Source organism: Dreissena polymorpha, chromosome 2 (assembly GCF_020536995.1).
Source record: "Dreissena polymorpha isolate Duluth1 chromosome 2, UMN_Dpol_1.0, whole genome shotgun sequence".
NCBI classification, from domain to species: Eukaryota; Metazoa; Mollusca; class Bivalvia; order Myida; family Dreissenidae; genus Dreissena; species Dreissena polymorpha.
In genome coordinates this window covers 86,975,112-86,996,857 of record NC_068356.1, presented here as the reverse complement: position 1 = coordinate 86,996,857, position 21,746 = coordinate 86,975,112, and the positions used below count along the sequence as shown (strand labels likewise).

The window sequence follows — 21,746 nt, the reverse complement described above, 5'->3', positions numbered from 1 at the left end:
ATAGGATACAAGATATCAATGTGAACAATTGCCATGCATAAAAACAAAAACCTATCTGTCATTTTGTTTTATTATATCGTACATCAAGGAATTTGAACAAATGCATACACATTTTTTTTTTGGCGGGGGATATTAATTTAATGAATTTATTGGTTTATTTGGCTGGTTTATTGATAAAATACAATTTGTAAGATGTTTTAAAATAAATTTTTGTTATATGATTAAAAGTATGGTTTCAATTATAAGTGTTTTTATGCCCCCCTTCGAAGAAGAGGGGGTATATTGCTTTGCTCATGTCGGTCTGTCGGTCGGTCTGTCGGTCCGTCCACCAGGTGGTTGTCAGACGATAACTCAAGAACGCTTGGGCCTAGGATCATGAAACTTCATAGGTACATTGATCATGACTCGCAGATGACCCCTATTGATTTTGAGGTCACTAGGTCAAAGGTCAAGGTCACGGTGACCAGAAATAGTAAAATGGTTTTTGAATGATAACTCAAGAACGCATACGCCTAGGATCATGAAACTTCATGGGTAGATTGATCATGACTTGCAGATGACCCCTATTGATTTTGAGGTCACTAGGTCAAAGGTCAAGGTCACGGTGACCCGAAATAGTAAAATGGTTTCCGGATGATAACTCAAGAACACATACGCCTAGGATCATGAAACTTCATGGGTAGATTGATCATGACTTGCAGATGACCCCTATTGATTTTGAGGTCACTAGGTCAAAGGTCAAGGTCACGTTGACCCGAAATAGTAAAATGGTTTTCGGATGATAACTCAAGAACGCATACGCCTAGGATCATGAAACTTCATAGGTATATTGATCATCACTTGCAGATGACCCCTATTGATTTTGAGGTCACAAGGTCAAAGGTCAAGGTCACGTTGACCCGAAATAGTAAAATGATTTTCGGATGATAACTCAAGAACGCTTTTGCCTAGGATCATGACAGGTACATTGATCGTGACTTGCAGATGACCCCTATTGATTTTCAGGTCACAAGGTCAAAGGTCAAGGTCACAGTGACAAAAATCGTATTCACACAATGGCTGCCACTACAACGAACAGCCCATATGGGGGGCATGCATGTTTTACAAACAGCCCTTGTTAGTATTAAAGTCTTAAATGAAAAGCATGGTAATGTCATGATAACAAATGTATATTGTTTTGAAAATAATCAGTTTTTAAGTCTTTTTTGTTTTTCTGTAGAATTGTATACATATTGTTTTTCAATTGTGTGTGTTTTGACTCTATTTTTGTGTGAGATATTTTGTAGTGCTTTGTTTTTAGTCATAAGCCTTTTTGTTTGTAGAAGAAATGTGTAAACATATTTCACTTCAATGGTTCAGAATTTTATTTGAAAAATTGATCATTTGTCCTTAGGTTTTACATATTAAATTTTTACCAGTTTACAATTATAATTCACCACTGAATGCAACATAGAAACCAAACCCTACATTTTACTGCATATATTTTTTTCCTTCAATTACAAATGTCACTGTGTAAATTTTCTTCAGGTCATTTGATGTCTTACATGTTTTTCTCCCATTTCCTGTCTTTTTGCAAATGCTCAATGCAACTATTTTTTAACTTTTGCAAATATAAACCTTCCTGTTGTAGCACTCATTCAGATTTCTCTGTTACATAAATATAGCATCATAAGTATAGACTAAACACTCATAATTATTTGCTTGAGTCTTTTTAAAATTGTGCACAATGTTTGACTTAATTAATAGAATCATTCTTTAATGATCTTATTGTTTCTCTTGATTGGTGTTATCGAGAAGCAAATAATTAAGGTATATGAAAAAAGATGGAATATCAGAAAAACACTGACTGTGTTCTGTAATAAAAATACAGGTATTAATATGTGTATGGATTTAACAAATTTGTGAAAAATAATACTCACGTTTTGAAAATATCATACATTTCAGTTTAAAGTAAAGGCATTTGATTATTTATTTTAGTTTATTTGTTATTAGTGCCCCCTTCAAAGAAGCGGGGGTTTATTTTTATCTGCATTTATCCGTGGTTGGTCAGTCTGTTTGTCTGTAAATCTTTGGTTTCTGGGCAATATCTAAAGAATGCCTTGACCTACAACCAATTTAAATTGATCTGATGGTTTCTTATGAGGAAAGGCAGTTGCCTACCAATTAAGAGGTCAATTGGTTAAAGGTCACTGGATCATGTTACAGTACATTTGTTTTCATATGATAAATTGAGAATATTTGGGCTTGTTAGTTTCTCTCAAACAGTACAGGGATTCCATGTTAACAACTTTTTGATATGATATTTATATTCTAGAACAGAACTAGCATGCCATGCGTAGTTTTTGACACAACAATTACTGGTTTGTTATGTAACAGAAGTGGTATGACATGTTTAGTTTTTGACAATATATTTTGTTATGCAATAGAACTGGGATGCCATGCTAAGATTTTGACTGATGTGATGTTTGATGTTTTAACAGGATACTTAAGTATAAAGTAGATTTTTAAAAGCATACAGCCGCTTCATGAAGATGCTTTGTTATGTCACCTTTCAAACATTTGGCATCGCAGTAATTGTTGTGCATGCGTGCTAGCTTAATCTAAGTTTACAGAATAATAGATTAATTAGTTATACATGAATTTTTACAAGTCATTGCCAAAGAAAGGCTAGATGCACATTTAAAGGTATTAATCATATTCAATGTAAATGTGTAAAGAAATTAAGGTTGATATATTATTGAAGTCTAGGTAAGAAAATGTCTTAAGCATTTGTACTAAGGAAACTACTATACATAAGGTATGCAAAAATTGCCAATGAATGAAGATTTGTGTATAATTACAGTCATGGTAGTACTGATGACGAGTTAACGTCAAAGATGAAGGGTCAGATGAGAAGAATACAAGGTTTGTTTAAATTTTATTTATTTAAATGAGCCGTGCTGTGGCAGAACGGGGCTTTATGCATGTGCATAAAGTGTCATCTTAGATTAGCCTGTTTAGTATGCATCAATGTATTTTCCAAACAAAAATCCAGTCTTAGTGGAAAGTGTCGTCTCTGATTAACCAGTGCGTACTGCAGAGGATAATCTGGGAGGATGCTTTCTGCACATGCATTACACTGTATTCCTAGAGGAAAACTCATATATATTTATATACAATTATTTGAAAGTGAACCATTGTTCTTATCTTTCTTTCAACATGCAATACAGCTGGTTAATGTTATTCATGTGTTATTTTCTGAAAGTCAACTGTTGTTTCATACAATACATCATTCTTTTGTACATGTAATAGAGTGTGTGTATATGCAATTCAGTTGAAATACAACTTTTGTACATTCAATATCTTAGCATTGCATGCGACACAACTGATTTTAATGCAATAACAGTACATGCAATACAACTGGTTTTAATGCAATAACAGTACATGCAATACAACTGTTTTAATGCAATACCAGTACATGCATTACAACTGTTTTTAATGCAATACCAGTACATGCAATACAGCTGTTTTTAATGCAAAACAAGTACATGCAATACAGCTGTTTTGAATGCAATTACAGTACATGCAATACAACTGTTTTTACATGTTATACAACTGTTTTTAATGCAATAACAGTACATGCAATACAACTGTTTTTAATGCAATAACAGTACATGCAATACAACTGTTTTTAATGCAATAACAGTACATGCAATACAGCTGTTTTAATGCAATACTAGTACATGCAATACAACTGTTTTTAATGAAATAACAGTACATGTAATACAACTGTTTTTAATGCAATACCAGTACATGCAATACAACTGTTATTAATGCAATAAAAGTACATGAAATACAACTGTTTTTAATGCAATAACAGTACATGTAATACAACTCACTGTTTTTAATGCAATAACAGTACATGTAATACATCTGTTTTTAAAGCAATACCAGTACATGCCCTACGACTGTTTACACCCAATACCATGAGTGCATTACATGTAATACAAAACAATATGATTTAATTGCACAATATTGCTTGTATTTATTATTATGTTAATGGTAATGTTTCAATATAAGTTGGCCTGTATCCAGTAGTACTGTTCTTCAGCATGCAATGCAACCACCAGAACTTGAAATGCATCACTGCTATGTTTAAATAAGATAAACATTTGAGTTAAAGTAGACTAGTTAATGAATGCAACAAAGTTTGTATTGTATTTCAGGCCTAAAAAAGAAGATAAGACAGTTTGAAGATGTATTTGAAAAAGAACATGGCTTTAAGGTTTGTATTTTGTACTGTTTCTGTACGGGTATTTGTTATATTGTAATGTTTGTTTTTAATGCTTTGATATGAAATTGAACTGAAGTTAATAAGTGCAATAGGTAAAAGTTTCTTTTTTCAGTGCTCAAATTAAGTATTTTATATTTTGTAAATTCATTTTATTGCTCCTCATGAATAGATCATGGTAGTCAGTCAATAAGCACATATTTTGGTGTCATCAAAGTTTTTAATTATTTCAATAATTATAAGCAATTAATTTACAATATTATGTTTAAAAATAATAATTCAAACAGTTCAAATATAATAATTAGCAATTAATCTACAACATTATATTCAAATATAAAGCTAGAATTGTTATTGAAGCTAGAACAATTTTTGTTTCTAGCCATCACATGCAGAGAAGGCTTCCAAACCAGAAATCAAGAAGTTTATGGCAGAACTCAGTAGAGCAAGAAAGGAAGCAAAACGTAAGCTTTTCACATTGTGTTGGGCTCTGTATTGTACTTTACCCTTTACCACGTAGATATATATTTAGACGCATTTGTATTCATCAGAAAGTTAAATTTAATTAAATACCTTTCTTAATAAATTCAAGTTTTAATAGCTTTATTTCCAACCCTTAGTTACTGATTTAATAGCAGCAAACAGCATAAAAACCTGAACAGACTGCGAGTTACTCGCAGGCTGTTATGGTTTTATGCTGGTTGCAAAAGCCATTTTCACTTTGCTTCATTTGGTGGGGGAGGTATCTAGTCACTTCGGCATCTGGTTACTTCGGCACCGTAAAAAAGTGCCACTTCGGCACTCGGGTTTGACCAGTTCGACATTCACAGTTAGTCACTTCGGCACTGGTATATTATAACATATTTAATTGATGTTTAATCAGTTTGCAAAGTATATTTATATCTGTTTGGTCATGTACATCTGTATCAGTGTTTGCCATGCATGTTTGTTTTTACGTTTTTCAAAGTAGAAAAATACAAATGGACATCTTTGTATCATACACTTTGTAATGATATCATCTTAAAAATGTAGAGTTTATATATGGTGCATTTCATTTGACAACATTTACTCAGACCTAACTTGACACGTTTGATTGTGATTAAAGAATGGTTAAGGAAGGAAAATACTGTTAATTTTCTGTCAATATTGGGCATGATCTCTTAATGAATTTTAGCGAGGCTGTTTTCGGAGAAAACCTGAGCTATTGTCATAGCCAGCTTGTTGTCCGCCGTAGGCGTCGTGCTAAAACCTTAACATTGGCCATAACTTTTTAAATATTGAAGATAGCACTTTGATATTTGGCATGCATGTGTATCTCATGGAGCTGCACATTTTGAGTGGTAAAATTTCAAGGTGAACATCATCCTTCAAGGTCTAGGGTCGAAAAAAACAAAGTCAAGGGAAGTAATAAGCTTTAAATGGACATAGTTATCTGACCTGCCCATGTATATATTTTTGTTAAATAAATCAAAGCGGCGCAGTAGGCGGCATTGTGTTTCTGACAAACACATTGTGGTAAAAGGTCAAGGTCATCCTTTACGGTCTACGGTAAAAATTACAAATTTAAGGGAAGTAATAAGCTTTAAAAAGGGAGATAATTATTCAATATTGAACATAGCCACTTTTTATATTTGGCATGCATGTGTATCTCATGGAGCTGCACATTTCAAGTGGTCAATCCCAGTCGCGGTAGTGGCTTTTAATTATTTGCTACTAAAAATAGAGATTTGTTAGAGACAATTATTTTCAAGGGAAGTAATTTATATAATTATAAATCTCATATTATATATTTCCTTACCAAGAATTGAAGTTCTTTTCACAGTACTGTACAGATTTATTATTTTGATTATTTATAACTCAAATGATTGATTTGTCAAAGTTTTTTTAATGATATAATTATAATTTCTTTGATATTCATTACATACCTGTGGACTTATGTCCATAGATACATGATCAACTCTGGCTAGATCAACTCAGGGATGTCTGACATGGTCATAATTTTATTTCAAAGCGGCGCAATAGGTGGCATTGTGTTTCTGACGAACACATCTCTTGATATAATTATCATTTCTTACCTGTTCTAATTTGTGAGTGCTAGTTTTCTTTAAATACCAGTGGACTTATGTCCATACATACATGATGAACTCTGGCTATGATCTCTTTGATAAACCACAGGCCTTGGTTGCCAGTGTCCCCCCCCCCCCCCCCCCCGGTTGGATTGGACAAATCCAAGGGAAGTAATAAAGCTTTAAAGGGAGATGATGTCTATAGCTGCCAAATGATAAATATAAATTTTATTTCAAAGTGGCGCAGTAGGGGGAATTGTATTTCTGACAAACACATCTCTACTTGGGTCACTAGGTCAAAGGTCAAGGTCACTGTGACCTCTAAAATAAAAAAAAATTCTGACAAGCTTTTGCAGCCGAGCGTGGCACCCGTTATGCGATGCTCTTGTTTATGTAGATAATTATTACATGCTTCATTGTTTTATGTTGAAATAAGTAAACAACTGCCCTGAGTCTGATATAAGAAAATTATGAAAAATGTTCTTTGCTTTGAGTCTTGTATGATATAACTTTGAAAACTGTTCTTTATATTGTCATCAGCCATCAGTCTGTTTTTCTTTTTCTAGCAATCAAGAAGAAGCAGTCTGTTGACATCAAGTTAAAAGTCTGTGCTTTTATGCCTAGTTTTGAATGAGCAGCTATTCTGTTTGTTGAGGTCTCAAGGAGATACCACAAGTAACTAGTCTGTATATATATTTTTAGATCACATGGTGATACAATAAGTAACCAGATCATGTTTCTTTTTAAAGTTCACAAGTAACCAGTCTGTGTTTCTATTTTTAGGTCTCAAGGAGGAGGCTGAGATGGGATCCCGGTCTCGTCACGGCAGCGGTGCTTCCTCCACAGGGGAGAGAATAGAGCCACCAGACTTACCTCCCTCGATGGGTCAGACCCTGGACATGATACTCAAGAGGCTGCATGAGAAACGCAAAGACTTCCATCGGCCCGAGGACATTGAGGTAACTATAGATCAGGGTGCATGATCAACAAGGTTTACACAAGGGCTGGACAGAATGAAAGAACACTATTAAAAAACTTTATTTTTGCAGATATTTTAAGTTATTGAAATATGTTTGCAAAAATCTTCATTGCATAAAATCCACTTTTTCTTGCTGTTTGTGCGGATATCTTAAGATTAAAAAATTTCTTATTGAATACGTCTGAAATCGTTGCCAAAATTTCATGTTGCGTGCAGCATTACGGTGTATATAGATTGCTCTTAACATCAAATTTTTGGCCAAGAACACTGGCTTATTAAATAAAGTATTTATGATGTTTTGCCATAATCCGCATAAAAACTGTCTTTTATGCACTAGTTGAAATTCTGAAGAAAAATTGTTTTAAAAAGTTATTTGAAAAAAAAGCACCTTTAACTGGTGTTTTTACATCCATTAACTTTCGTTTGTGAACCCCATAAAGTCATGTGATCCTGCACCCTGTAGATTGGCTAAAAAAGTCTGGTGGGCTCATTCACAGAGATATTTGAATAATATTTTGACTTAAGCTGATTTGTCTAATAGAGAATAGTCCACCTTGATGATGCATTTGAGTCAAACATTGTTTATGAATTTGGATTGATATCCAAAGCTTTTTTTATCTTGAAAATTACTTTATTGTCTTCACACTAGGTACATACCTTTGATATTAACTCTAGCATCAGCAAGTAAGCCATTTTTAATACATTTGGTTATTGCCCCTTTTTGTCTAACCTAACTTTTTGGTTCTAAAAAATGCATGTTTCACTACTAGTAGACTCAGTCACCCATTAAAAAAAATGCAAACAGTTCTAACACTTTAGCATTTGATGCATTAATTCCCTGAATTCTCTGTGTAATATCACTGTGTAATGTTCTGAAGTCGCTAAAAAATAATTAACTTAATAAGATGCTCTCTTCAAAGATATTTGCACCATAGTAATATTTTGGCCTGACTACTTGAATAGATATTGTATTGAAGCTTCTAAGTTCAAGCTGGCTTATATATCTCTTATCAAATTTAAACGACTTCATCCTCAATCTTATTATATACATCCCTGTCTGGGAAATTTGGGCTTAACGCACAGTAGGCACAGGCAAATCAGGGACAACTCTTTTATTATGCCCCCCTTCGAAAAATAGGGGGTATATTTTTTTGCTGGATGTCGATAGACCAGTTCATTTCCGATCAATAACTTGTCAACAAATCGATCAATTGGCATGATACTGAACATGTACATTGACCTTCACAGTAGATGACCTCTGTTGAAATTGGGGTCACTTTGTCAAAGGTCAAGGTTACTGTCATAATAAGTGTAAACATCTTGTCTAATCAATAACTCATCAACAAATTGACTGTTGGCTTGATATTTCACATGTGCATTGGCCTTGGACAGTAGATGACCCCCTTAGAAATTGGGGTAACTTGGTCAAAGGTCAAGGTCACTGTCACAATAAGTGTGAAAATAGTTTCCAATCAATTACTCATCAACGAATTGACCGATTGGCTTTATACTTCCCATGTTCATGGGCCCTGGACAGTAGATGACCCTTATAGAAATTGGGGTCACTTGGTTAAAGGTCAAGGTCACTGTCACAATAAGAGTGAAAATCCTTTCCAATCAATGACTCGTCAACAAATTGACCTATTGGCTTGATACTTCCAATGTGCATTAGACTTGGACAGTAGGTGAATTCTATTGAAATTGGGGTCACTAGGTCAAAGGTCATGGTCACCGTCATAATAAGTGGAAAAATTGCTTCTGATCAATCACTCGTCAACGAATTAACCGATAGGGTTGATGCTTCCAATGTGCATTTGCATTTGACAGTAGATGACCCCCATCAGGCTATTGAAATTGGGGTCACCAGTTATAAGCCTTGTATAGGGAGCATATGTTTGAGACGGCAGAACACTTGTTGACATTTTTGTTTAAGAAAGACTCTTTGCTCACATGCAATAAGCCCAGTTTTTGTTGCTCCAGCTGATGAACCATGAGCAGGTTCAGGAGGAGAAACTTGCAGTACAGAAAGCCTTGCTGCATTTTGAGGGCATTCACGGACGACCGGTAGGCTTAAACATGTTTTCATAGTTCACTCTATATTATTAAATAAATGCAAGTATTAGAAAATGTTGCAAAAAGGAAAGTTTGTTTTGATGAGACTTGTTAATCTTATGGTTGTGGTATCACTCTTTGCCTCGGTTTATTTTGATTGTGCAAAGAGTTCTTTCCTGACAATCTTTATAAAAAAAAAGCCACTGTCTCGAATAATCATACGGACATGAATTTGGTATTATCATGCGACATTCCAAATGTACCCTCAATGCATGTTCCGCCTTCAGAAATCCAGAGATGAGAAGGACCTGATGCGGCCACTGTACGATCGGTACCGCACCATCAAGCGTCTCCTGTCTCGACAACCCATGTCTGTGAGTAGGGGAGACATTCTGGGTCTCCTACAAACATCCGCTTATTTCAGAAACAAATGTTCTTGTTGTGAACCCTTTACCACTCAGATTCGCATTTTGACCTATTTGTTGTCCCTTAGAAAATCAAATTAAATTAAAGACATTTCCTACTAGATTCAAGTTTTAAAGGCTTCATTTCCAACCCTAAGATATTGATGAGCAGCAAACAGCATAAAACCTGAACATGTAACTTGCAGGCTGTTCTGGTTTGATGCTGCTTTCATATAGCCATATTCACGTTGCTTCTGAGCAGGAAAGGGTAAATGTACGATTATGTCCACTAACTCACTTTTTGTTTTAGATTGTGGTCCTGCTGTGGAACACAAATCGAGGGTTGATTTTGAAACTCTTGAGATATCTGTTTGATATTTCTATATCAGAGACCGAAAGCTTCATGATTAACCCTCAAATGTAAAGAACATTTATTAATACAAACAAATAAATATGGTTTAAGAAATACAATTGAATGTGTGTCTGTTTTTTTGTAGTAACAAAAATCATATATGTCTTGAATAATCTTTTAAGATTAATTGGATGTTAATCAGTTCAAATAACATCTAATAAGAGTTGTAAAGCTGCCAATGAATGAGAAAAAGGTGTATAAACTGGGGCAACATAAGTTATAATTCCATTTTAGAGGTTGTGCTTTATTCTGATTAGTACAAAAGTAGTTAATAATCATATAGCATTTGTAACATTACCCATTTTGTAATCTTGCAGCCCAGAGGTAATTTAGAGTTGCAACCTGTGCCAGAGGACCGACCAATTGATATAAACTCAAAATATGTAAGTCAAGCTTTGATTTATACAAGTTTTGTCATTTTTGTAGAGAGAACTCCACATGGTAATGGTATTGTACCCTATAGGTATCATAATTAAAATTAACTTATTGGCGTAGTTCATAAAAAAATATATTTGTATGTGATGGATAACATCAGTTCTTTGTAATTACAACCAACGTATTTACTTAAATGCATTTGTACTCAATACCTAGTTACAATCAACTTTTTTATTTAAGGCATTGTAAACAAGACCTAGTTACAATCAACTTTCTTATGTATATACATTTGTACACAAGGCCTTACAACCAACATATTTACGAAAATGCATTTGTACACATTGAAGACTGACCGATTCCTTGACGAGAAATCCCCTATTCACGTTCCAACGGCTGCGATGGATAACGATGACGAAGATGAAGAGGCAGCACACGGCTTTGGAACGATGGACTTTGCTGTCACGCGTGACTTGTCTTCCATCCTCAAGACACGGCCGACCGCCGTGGAGAACCAGGGACCCCATTCCCCGAAGGCACGACGGAAACTGGAGATGCAGGAGAACAGCAAGAACACTAACAACCAGTATTCCGATTCAAACCTTCACGAGTTATCAGTGTAAGTTGTGTTTGCGTTTGTAAGTTGTGTTTGCGTTTTTAAATTCTTTTTTACTTGGATGTTTTTACCGAGTCTCTGTGTCACAGTCTTTTAATTAAAAACATGTAACTTGTATTTTCATTTCAATTTTCAAGACTTACCAGTGTAAGTTGTGAAGAAGTTTTTTGTTGTTTCACTTGATTTTTATTTTTTTGCTGTCAAAGGTATTTCATTTTTTTTTAAATAAAAAAGTTTTTCCAGCATTATTGTTTGATTTCAGCACCTAAAGATGTCATACTTTTAGTGTTTTTGTTTTGAAAAATGTTCTGTGTTAAATTTCATCCATTTATTTATTTTATACAGCGGATATAAGTCTTATAACATATAACTGAAATGATGATAATGCAATTAAAAAACTGTTAGAATGTGTAAATGATTAATAACATTATTTTATGTTAGAATGTGTAAATAATGAATAACATAAATAAGGAAATACGTGTATGCCATGTGAATTTTTGCTTTACATAACCCAAACAATTTTTATTGTCATTATCTTAGGACTAAAACTAAATTTAATTTTATATATTAATATTTTACAGGCCACAACTTCAAGATGAGTTAATAAAGTCTCGAAACACTAAAAAGCACCTTCGTAAAAAATTGCGTGACTTTGAGGAAGGCTTTACCAGACAGACAGGAAGGTTGGTATTTAAATTATAATCAAAAGTGGGTGTAGATTCCTTGTCCTTTTACCTGGGTTTTCTTTTCTCAATTACAAAATTTTGTAAAGAAAATATATTGATTCTTTATGCTGTATTTGGAATATCTGTATATACATTTGTATAATTAAACTAAAAACGAGTGGTGGGTTTTTAATCATATGAAATGTTTGACCTCTAAACCTGAGTATCTTTCACAATATGTAAGTTTTAAATGTGCAACAATAAGCTTTCAAATTATAAGTGACATTAATATACTAATAATCTGCTTTACAGAAAGGTTGGACGGGAAGACAGAATGCCTATGCAAACAGAGTATAATGAATATAAGGTAGCATTTGTCCTTATATATTCCTATATTGTTTTGTATTGATTGTTTTTTTAAAACTCTCTGATTCCAAAGAATGGTTGTACATGGCAGTCAATAACAGTATTCCAGAAAAATTGAGGTCCAGACTCTAAATAAATCTGTTTCTCTAACAAGGCATCAGTATTAAAGTTATGCAATGTATTTCAATGGATTCCAGGGCTTTTTTACTTGATTTGGGGAAAGGGCCTGGCCTTCCATTTTTGGGAAATTTTCCAAAAAAAACCCTTGAAATTTGGGGAAAATTGCATCATTTAAAAATTTTTTATCTTTGGGTCCCTTTGCCTTTTTCTTGGGGGAATGGGACCTATATCATGCCCTTGCTAAAGAAGGGAAAAAAACTGGATTCCTAGTATAGTGGTTACTTTTATGTACATTGAGTTCATATTAGATATAACTAACAAAACAATATGAGCATTGCTTTTGGAAAACCCAGCTTAATACATGTGCGTATAGCATATTCCCGGATAAGCCTGTTCAGTCTGCATAGGCTTATTAGGGACAACACTTTCTACTTTAATGGTTTTTTCATTTGAAGAACGATTCGACTGATCGAAAGTCCAGTCTAGGCAGAAAGTTTCATCCCTGATTAGCTTGTGTAGACTGCACAGGCTATCAGTAAAGACACTTATCGTACATGAATTAAGCCCCATTTTCCTAGAGCGCGGTTCATGTATTGAATATGAGAATTATTTTCCTGTTGCAAATGCTTAGATGTTGATGCAACTTTTTCAGCAACTAAAAGCGCGACTGAAGCTGTTAGAAGCACTCATGTCGAAGCATCAGCACTCAGAAGTATAGCATTACACCTGGACTTAAAGGACTAGTGAAGGCAGATGTTTATTATTTGTTCCACTTGGTACAACACCAAGATCAGTGTGGAAGATATTGTACCAAGAAGAAAAATAGAGGACTGTAATGACACCCTAGAATAAGCTGCTGAAACATTTGATTGACATTTGAGCTCACAGTTGTTACATTTTTGATGGGAATTTAAACATAAAACCCTTCAACAGTCATGGCATTTTATATGAATAATAATGCCTGAATTGTGTTTCTTTTGTGCTACATACATTGACATTAACATTATTTGGATCCTAATATACTTTGATTCTGTCAGTGAAACAATCTTAAACATTTACACAAATGAATAGGTCCATTGAAGCAACTGACAAGCTTAATGTAACCATAGGAAATAAATGTAAAGGGGAAAAGAACCACACGGAAATAACTGTTAAGATGAATACATCTATAATCATCTGAAAGGACTGCTGAGATGTATAGGACCAGGTGAGATAACTGTGAAGATTTATGGAATCATTGGAAACAACTGTTAGTTGTGCAGTGGTGAATAACTGTAAAGATGAATAGAACCATGGGAAATACCAATAAAGATCAATCAACCATTAGAAACAACTGAAGCAATGAATAGAACCCTGGGAATTAACCATTGGAAATACCAATACAGGTAAATGGAACCATTAGAAACAACTGTAAAGATGAATAAACCATGGGAAATACCATGACAGGTATATGGAACCATTAGAAACAACTGTAAAGATTAATAGAACCATGGACAATAATTGAAAAGATTGATGGATCCATTTGAAACAATTGTACATATGAATGCAGACCTCAGAAATACATGCATACAATTACTTACTGCATTTTGCGTCAATCCTTTGTCATGAGTTTTACATGTCTTTGCAATTATTTTAAACCTTCATGTTATTTCTCATCCATTTTAACACTCTAGTTCAAGATATATAATATTGAAAAATATTTTTAGTTATGAGATCTTTTTATAGATTATATAATGAAAAGAATACTTGAAGTAATTCTTTTTGGATAAAAATGCTTGTTTCTGAAATATGCTGCTCAATTTTATTTGTATTCTGTGCCATTTCAGATCTGTTATAATTTGATACTATTTGATATTTGATACTATTGAGTTTGTCAACAAGGTTTATTAATAGTCCTGTTTAAACTGGTGCATATATGTATTGCACTAGAGGGTATTAAAGAAACATAAATTGTTTGTAAATGTGCAGACATTAAAATAAAAGCCTAAGTAAAAATGAAAAGATTAGTTTTGAGAAAATGAAACTTGAACACATCACTTGATTTGTATATATTAATTACAGTTTCAACTCGTCATATAGTACATTAATGTGCTTATTTCAGATTACTTATATTGGCCAAATATGTGCATACCAGTTTTCGCCTATTTATTGTTATTGCGTACAAGTTTGACTTTGTCTAGTCAACAAATGATGTCAAATGGAGTTTATAGGGACCTTTTCACGTTTTTGTAACTTGACAAAAGTAAAAAATATTGTTTCACATTTGCACATGTTCGTTGTTGTTACGATATTTGCGAGGAAACAGTAATGCAGAACATTTACCATGCTCTAAAATATCCATTATATGCATCTTTTGACGATTAAAAAACCTGAAAATTATAAAGCCTAATAAACGCGAAACAATTGTATAATTGGGATATTTTTATTGTTATCGTTGTATTTTGTGACATGACAAGGATTTCGTAGATATGGTATAAAATACACCACCTAGCATGTAAGCACGGATGGCCAAGTGGTATTAGCGCTAGACTTTCTCTCCAAGGGTCAGTGGTTTGAGCCCAGTTATGGATTTTTTTCTTTCTTTTATTTTATGCTTGTTTTATACTGGATATATTTAGTTCCAATGTTTACATTTATCAATTTATAGCATTTAATGTCAAACTTCAAAACATGCCAAAATCTATGAAAAGTTTCCTTTAGAATGTGAAGTGACAAAATGTTTGCAGCTGATTGACACATTTTTGCACTCACTAGTCCATCTTTTTGACCATTATTTGTGATTATTGAATGTGACTTTTGAGAAAAATTCGCTGTGTTTGTACAAAAGAACATACAATTTTGCAGATGATCTTCACAAAGTGTTATATTTCTTGTACAAGGCACAGTTCGAATGTGGAAATTTATTTGCTAACATTATTATGTTTTGCACTTGCCAAAGTTATATTGTTTGTTTACAGAAATATTTGTTTGTTGTTACACACAGGCTTACATTAATTTATAAACCATGTTTTGAAGTCCCATGTGAGTATATCAGGCTTCCATTCAACATAAGTCTCCCAGTCTTTAAGACTATCACTATATGTTAGCCCAAGAAAGTTTCTGTGAATTACTATACCTGTACATTAGCTATAAAATCACAAGTCTACCAATATATAAGTTTGTCACTACATAAGTGAACCAGTTTATAATTTTGTACTCATAAGGTCTACCAGTCTATTAAGTAAACAGGGCTACCAGTCTATTAACTCTTGCAGTTCACTATTGTACCACTTCATACGGGAGGCAGAAAACTACAACGGGCGAGGCATGGTATGGTATTGCGCAAGGGGGGGTTAGAGGGTTAGGGTTTGGGTTAGTGTTAGGGGTCGGGTTAGGTTTTGGGTTAGCCTAAACCCAACCCTAACCCGACCCCTAACCCTTACCCTTACCCTAACCCTTTTTTGGGGTTATCACCCCTGATCATGCCTCGCCCGTTGTAGTTTTCCGCCTCCCACTTCATACGAATATAGCTCTTAATGCTGCAAGTAAAGAAATTCATCCCTCCATAAGTCATCTAGTTTATTAGTTTATAATGTTTCTCAACAACAAATCTAGTTTTACATTGCACTAGTCTTTCAAGAACTCTACCTGTCAACCAATCTGTATGTCACAACGTGTGTTACAATATTTGTTTTTCATACTATTTTGATAAAATATAGGAGATGATAGCTTAGTTACAAAAGCAGGCTCAATTTATCTGTACATGTGTTTGTTTCTTAAATTAATCAAATGGGATTTGGTTCTAGTTTTGCACACAAACTAGTTTTATAGTAGATTTGTTATTTCTATTGGTGGATGGTTCTGTGGTCTATATTGTTATTTTGGTGGATCTTGGAAAATAGTGAATTCCCAACATAAGTAAAATGGATATGTTTGATATTAGTGATTATGAACATGTTTTATGATAATCATAAAATTAGTTGTTGACTTGTTAAGTTTAAAACAGTTCAAAGTTTATTTATAATTTCTTTGCACATATTAAGTGAGAATGCTTGTTTAGGCACTTGCACATACCCATGACCTTCATTTTCTTTTACTGTTTCATTATTTGTATTGCTTTTTATTTTTTGAAAAACAAAACAATGAGAAGACTAAAATATAGCTAATAAGTTGTAAAACTGTTACAATACTATTGTTTTGGCAACAGTAACTAATTTTGATTGATTGGAAATGTACAAGGTATCTTGTACAAATTGCCATGTTTGTTTGATATTATTTTTCGCCAACATGTTGCTATAATTATTTCAATAGTATCGAATTCTTAAAAATATTTTTTACCAAGAGAAAACTTAAAAAAAGATTATTAATGTATTAAACTAAGTTAAACCATATCATACAGACATATATCAATGCTTAAAAACAGTAAACAAATATTTTGAATTGAGTTGTCATTTGGTATTTTAAAAAGTTAATACAATATCACTCTGACGTTCTAGGGATATATGTTATCTAAAATGTGTTGTTTTACAAGATTTCATGACATTCGATCTTGATTTATGTTTAATAACTTGTTTCAAATAGTGCTGATGTATTGCCAAAGGAAATGTTCAATTGTTCAAACATAAATTGATAAATTATTTATAACCTTAGCAAGAGCATATGTTTGCCATGAATTTTGTATATTAAATACATGCAACAAAATTTAACCACAGTCTAAGAAATAGTTCAAGAAATTCTTGTATATGTTTTAAATGAAAGATAATATTAAACATGTACATGTTAATATCAGTATTTCAATTTTTTTTTTTTTAAAGTTCTTGCATTTTGTTGTGTCTGTTCAATTACGACGAAGTGAGGTCCAAACTGTACAAAACCAGCCTTTGTTAATGAAAAACGATGTTCAAGTATGGTTGGTGAATACTTTATAGGTTTATATTATTTATAGCTTTTATATATACAATCAATGCCCAGTATGTCTATTTTTCTGTGAACAATTATGTTGAATAATAAAAAGTAAATATTATCCAATGATGACTTGTGATTTTATTCATTTTTATGTCCCCCACCACTATAGTGGGGGACATATTGTTTTTGCCCTGTATGTTGGTTGGTTTGTTTGTTTGTTTGCTCCAGCTTTAACATTTTGCCATAACTTTTGCAATATTGAAGATAGCAACTTCATATTTGGTATGCATGTGTATCTCATGGAGCTGCACATTTTGAGTGGTGAAAGGTCAAGGTCATCTTTCAAGGTCAAAGGTCAAATATATGGGTCAAAATCGCTCATTTAATGTACACTTTTGCAATATTGAAGATAGCAACTTGATATTTTGCATGCATGTGTATCTCATGAAGCTGCACATTTTGATTGGTGAAAGGTCAAGGTCATTCTTTAAGGTCAAAGGTCAAATATATGGGGGACATAGTGATTCACAAACACATCGCTTGTTTGAATTAATATCAATAGAGTCGCGTGGTGCAAATATGGGGTTTATATACCATATGCGTAGTCTGAACAGGAGCTTCCCTGTCCACTTTAAAGTCAAGCAAGGTGTTTAAAATAATGGTTCCATTTGCTGTCCGCTTGACGCAGTGATCGGTACACTCGCTTCTCATCTGTTACAGTAAATTCGTTTCCGCAAAATATGAACGCACCGACCTAAGCGAATCAAACCCTAAGCCATCCATTTTGAAGTCAATATGTTAAAGATTAATATCAAATGGGCGTCATGTCGTGTGTTACGGTTTTATATATTAAGTAATCAACAAATGCCTAAACATGTTAATACACGTTTAAATTAATATTTAAACGTCGTTGTTCTCCTTAACGTAATACAGTATTTTAATACACTAGGACCAAAATGCTCTGTAACCCGACTCTTGGGCCTCAGATTCGTTAATATTGCCGTCGTACAATATATCTTAAGGATAACATAAGAAAACGTTTGGGCTGAAAATTAATTTAATGTTACAATATTTATATCTGTTATGTTATTAAATAGATCGTGTAATGTACCATTTTTACCTGTTATAAAAGAAAAACCTTAATACAAGTAATTAACGTAAAAACAAATGTTAAATAACTTATAAGCCAATTAAAACATACATACTTACAAAACTATTGTAGTTTTGATCATCATTAACATTTATACAGGCACATAGTATACAAATATGATTGTGTTTGTATAGGTCCCTGATTTTTAGCTATATGTAAAAACTTATAGCGACGAGGTTGACATTTAAAAGCAATTTTTAAGGATATTAATAAAGGTCTGCAACAAATCAAAATTTATGTGAATTACAACCGTGTCACTTAAATCATCAATATCATAAAGGCAGTATGCATCAAAATATTCTGTTAACATTTTTTTTGCTTTAACTTGACTGTTTATCACTGTCGGATGAATATATTATGATTGTCTAAAAAAAGTATTTATTTCAAATTTATGTTGAAGATGAAAGCTTTTTGATTAACATGTAATGCCCATTGAATAACAGATTTATTTTCATTTTCTTAAAAGATGATTAGACTGGTTGGTTACATAGTGACATACATTTTGATTCACTTATATAATTATGCCATTTGTACTAATAATGTGGTTTTACCGCGCAGCATGATGCCTGAAATGACCTGTTTGTCAAAATTCTCCTTTATCTCGCATGTAAGGACGCATAATTATTTTCCTGAGCTTTACATCTTAGAGTGTCTGGAACTACCTTCACAACCAAGGGATTTATATTAGTGTGAGGCATACGTTAGCCGCTCAATTTGCGAAAAACAAAAAAATCGCAAACATTTTTTTTGCTCATCAGTATTTTTTTATTTTTTTTTATGAGCTATTGGCGCCGGCGTCAGGTTAAGTTTTGCGTTTAGGTCCTTTTTTCTCTTAAAGTATCAATGCTATTGCATTCAAACTTGGTACACTTACTAACTACCATGAGGGGACTGGGCAGGCAAAGTTAGATAACTCTGGCTTGCATTTTGACAGAATTATGTGCCCTTTTTATACTTAGAAAATTGAAAAATTTGGTTAAGTTTTGTGTTTAGGTCCATTTTATTCCTTAAGTATCAAAGCTATTGCTTTCATACTTGCAACACTTACTAACTATCGTAAGGGGAATGTGCAGGCAAAGTTATGTAACTCTGACTGGCATTTTGACGGAATTATGGGCCCTTTATACTTGAAAATTTGGTTAAGTATTGTGTTTTGGTCCACTTTACCCCTAAAGTATCATAGATATTGCTTTCATACTTAAAACAATCGCAAACTATCATAAGGGGACAGTAAAGGACAAGTTGCATAACTCTGGTTGTCATTTTTACGGAATTATGGCTCTTTTTTTACTTAGTAACTTTGAATATATGGTTACATTTTGTGTTTAGATCCACTTTACTTCTAAAGTATCAAGGCTATTGCTTTCAAACTTCAAACACTTTCATGCTATCATGAGGGTACTTTACCTGGCAAGTTGAATTTTACCTTGACCTTTGAATGACCTTGACTCTCAAGGTCAAATTATTAAATTTTTCTAAAATTGCCATAACTTCTTTATTTATGATTAGATTTGATTGATACTTTGACAAAACAACTCTTACCCGACATACCACAATAGACTCCTTCCAAACCATCCCCCACGCCCCCCCCCCCCCCCCCCCCCCCCCCCCGAATCCCCCCTCAATCCCCCCACCACCAATTTTTTTTTTTTAAAGATCATTAATAAATGACCACCACACCCTTACACTATACCCCCCACCCCCACCCCAAAAAAATAATTTGTATGCCCCCAGTAGGGTGGCATATAGCAGTTGAACTGTCCGTCAGTATGTCAGTCGGTCTGTCCGTCCGTCCGAAAAAACTTAAACATTGGCCATAACGTTTTCACTATTGAAGATAGCAACTTGATATTTGGCATGCATGTGTATCTCATGAAGCTGCACATTTTTAGTGGTGAAAGGTCATCCTTCAAGGTCAAATGTCAAATTTATGGCGTCTGTCCGTCCGAAAACTTTAACATTGGCCATTACTTTTTCAATATTGAAGATAGCAACTTGATATTTGGCATGCATGTGTATCTCATGGAGCTGAACATTTTGAGTGGTGAAAGGTGAAGGTCAAGGTCATCCTTTAAGGTCAAATGTCAAATATATGGTGTCTGTCCATCCTAAAACTTTAACATTGGCCATAACTTTTTTAATATTGAAGATAGAAACTTAATATTTGGCATGCATGTGTATTTCATGAAGCTGCACATTTTGAGTGGTGGAAGTTCAAGGTCAAGGTCATCCTTCAAGGTCAAGGTCATCCTTCAAGGTCAAAGGTCAAACAAATAACAATTTCAAAGCGGCGTTCTCATGAAGCTGCACATTTTGAGTGGTGGAAGCTCAAGGTCAAGGTCATCCTTCAAGGTCAAGGTCATCCTTTAAGGTCAAAGGTAAAAAATATAATAAAATTCAAAGGGGCGTTATCATGAAGCTGCACATTTTAAGTGGTGGTAGTTCAAGGTCAAGGTCATCCTTCAAGGTCAAGGTCATCCTTCAAGGTCAAAGGTCAAAAAATAAATATTTCAAAGCGGCGTTCTTATAAAGCTGCATATTTTGAGTGGTGGAAGTTCAAGGTCAAGGTCATCCTTCAAGGTCAAAGTAAAAAAAAACATTTTTTTTTTCAAAGCGGCGCAATAGGGGGCATTGTGTTTCTGACGAACACATCTCTTTTTTTTTCAAACATGGTTTAAAAACACAAATATTTGTTTTTATTATTATGCCCCCCTTCGAAGAAGAGGGGGTATATTGCTTTGCACATGTCGGTCGGTCTGTCGGTCCGTCCACCAGGTGGTTTCCGGATGATAACTCAAGAACGCTTTGGGCTAGGATCATGAAACTTCATAGGTACATTGATCATGACTTGCAGATGACCCCTATTGATTTTGAGGTCACTAGGTCAAAGGTCAAGGTCACGGTGACCCGAAATAGTAAAATGGTTTCCGGATGATAACTCAAGAACGCATAAGCCTAGGATCATGAAACTTCATGGGTAGATTGATCATGACTTGCAGATGACCCCTATTGATTTTGAGGTCACTAGGTCAAAGGTCAAGGTCACCGTGACCCGAAATAGTAAAATGGTTTCCGGATGATAACTCAAGAAGGCATACACCTAGGATCATGAAACTTCATGGGTAGATTGATCATGACTCGCAGATGACCCCTATCGATTTTGAGATCACTAGGTCAAAGGTCAAGGTCACGGTGACCCAAAATAGTAAAATGGTGTCCGGATGATAACTCAAGAAGGCATACGCCTAGGATCATGAAACTTCATGGGTAGATTGATCATGACTTGCAGATGACCCCTATCGATTTTGAGGTCACTAGGTCAAAGGTCAAGGTCACGGTGACCCGAAATAGTAAAATGGTTTTCCGATGATAACTCAAGAACGCATACGCCTA

At 34.0% G+C, this 21,746-nt stretch overlaps 1 protein-coding gene across 1 annotated transcript in view; it reads left to right on the top strand.

Moving 5' to 3' along the window:
• Window positions 1-17,321, top strand: part of LOC127867936 (protein FAM13A-like) — a 93,394-nt gene extending 76,073 nt beyond the window's left edge. Inside the window, exons 17-27 of the mRNA XM_052409456.1 lie at window positions 2,843-2,904; window positions 4,206-4,264; window positions 4,650-4,731; window positions 7,117-7,292; window positions 9,293-9,376; window positions 9,652-9,738; window positions 10,498-10,563; window positions 10,903-11,171; window positions 11,750-11,851; window positions 12,146-12,200; window positions 12,972-17,321. Coding sequence (XP_052265416.1) covers window positions 2,843-2,904; window positions 4,206-4,264; window positions 4,650-4,731; window positions 7,117-7,292; window positions 9,293-9,376; window positions 9,652-9,738; window positions 10,498-10,563; window positions 10,903-11,171; window positions 11,750-11,851; window positions 12,146-12,200; window positions 12,972-13,037 — 1,108 coding nt within the window. The 3' untranslated portion in view covers window positions 13,038-17,321. The remainder of the gene's footprint in view (window positions 1-2,842; window positions 2,905-4,205; window positions 4,265-4,649; window positions 4,732-7,116; window positions 7,293-9,292; window positions 9,377-9,651; window positions 9,739-10,497; window positions 10,564-10,902; window positions 11,172-11,749; window positions 11,852-12,145; window positions 12,201-12,971) is intronic.
• Window positions 17,322-21,746: the final 4,425 nt, after the last annotated feature.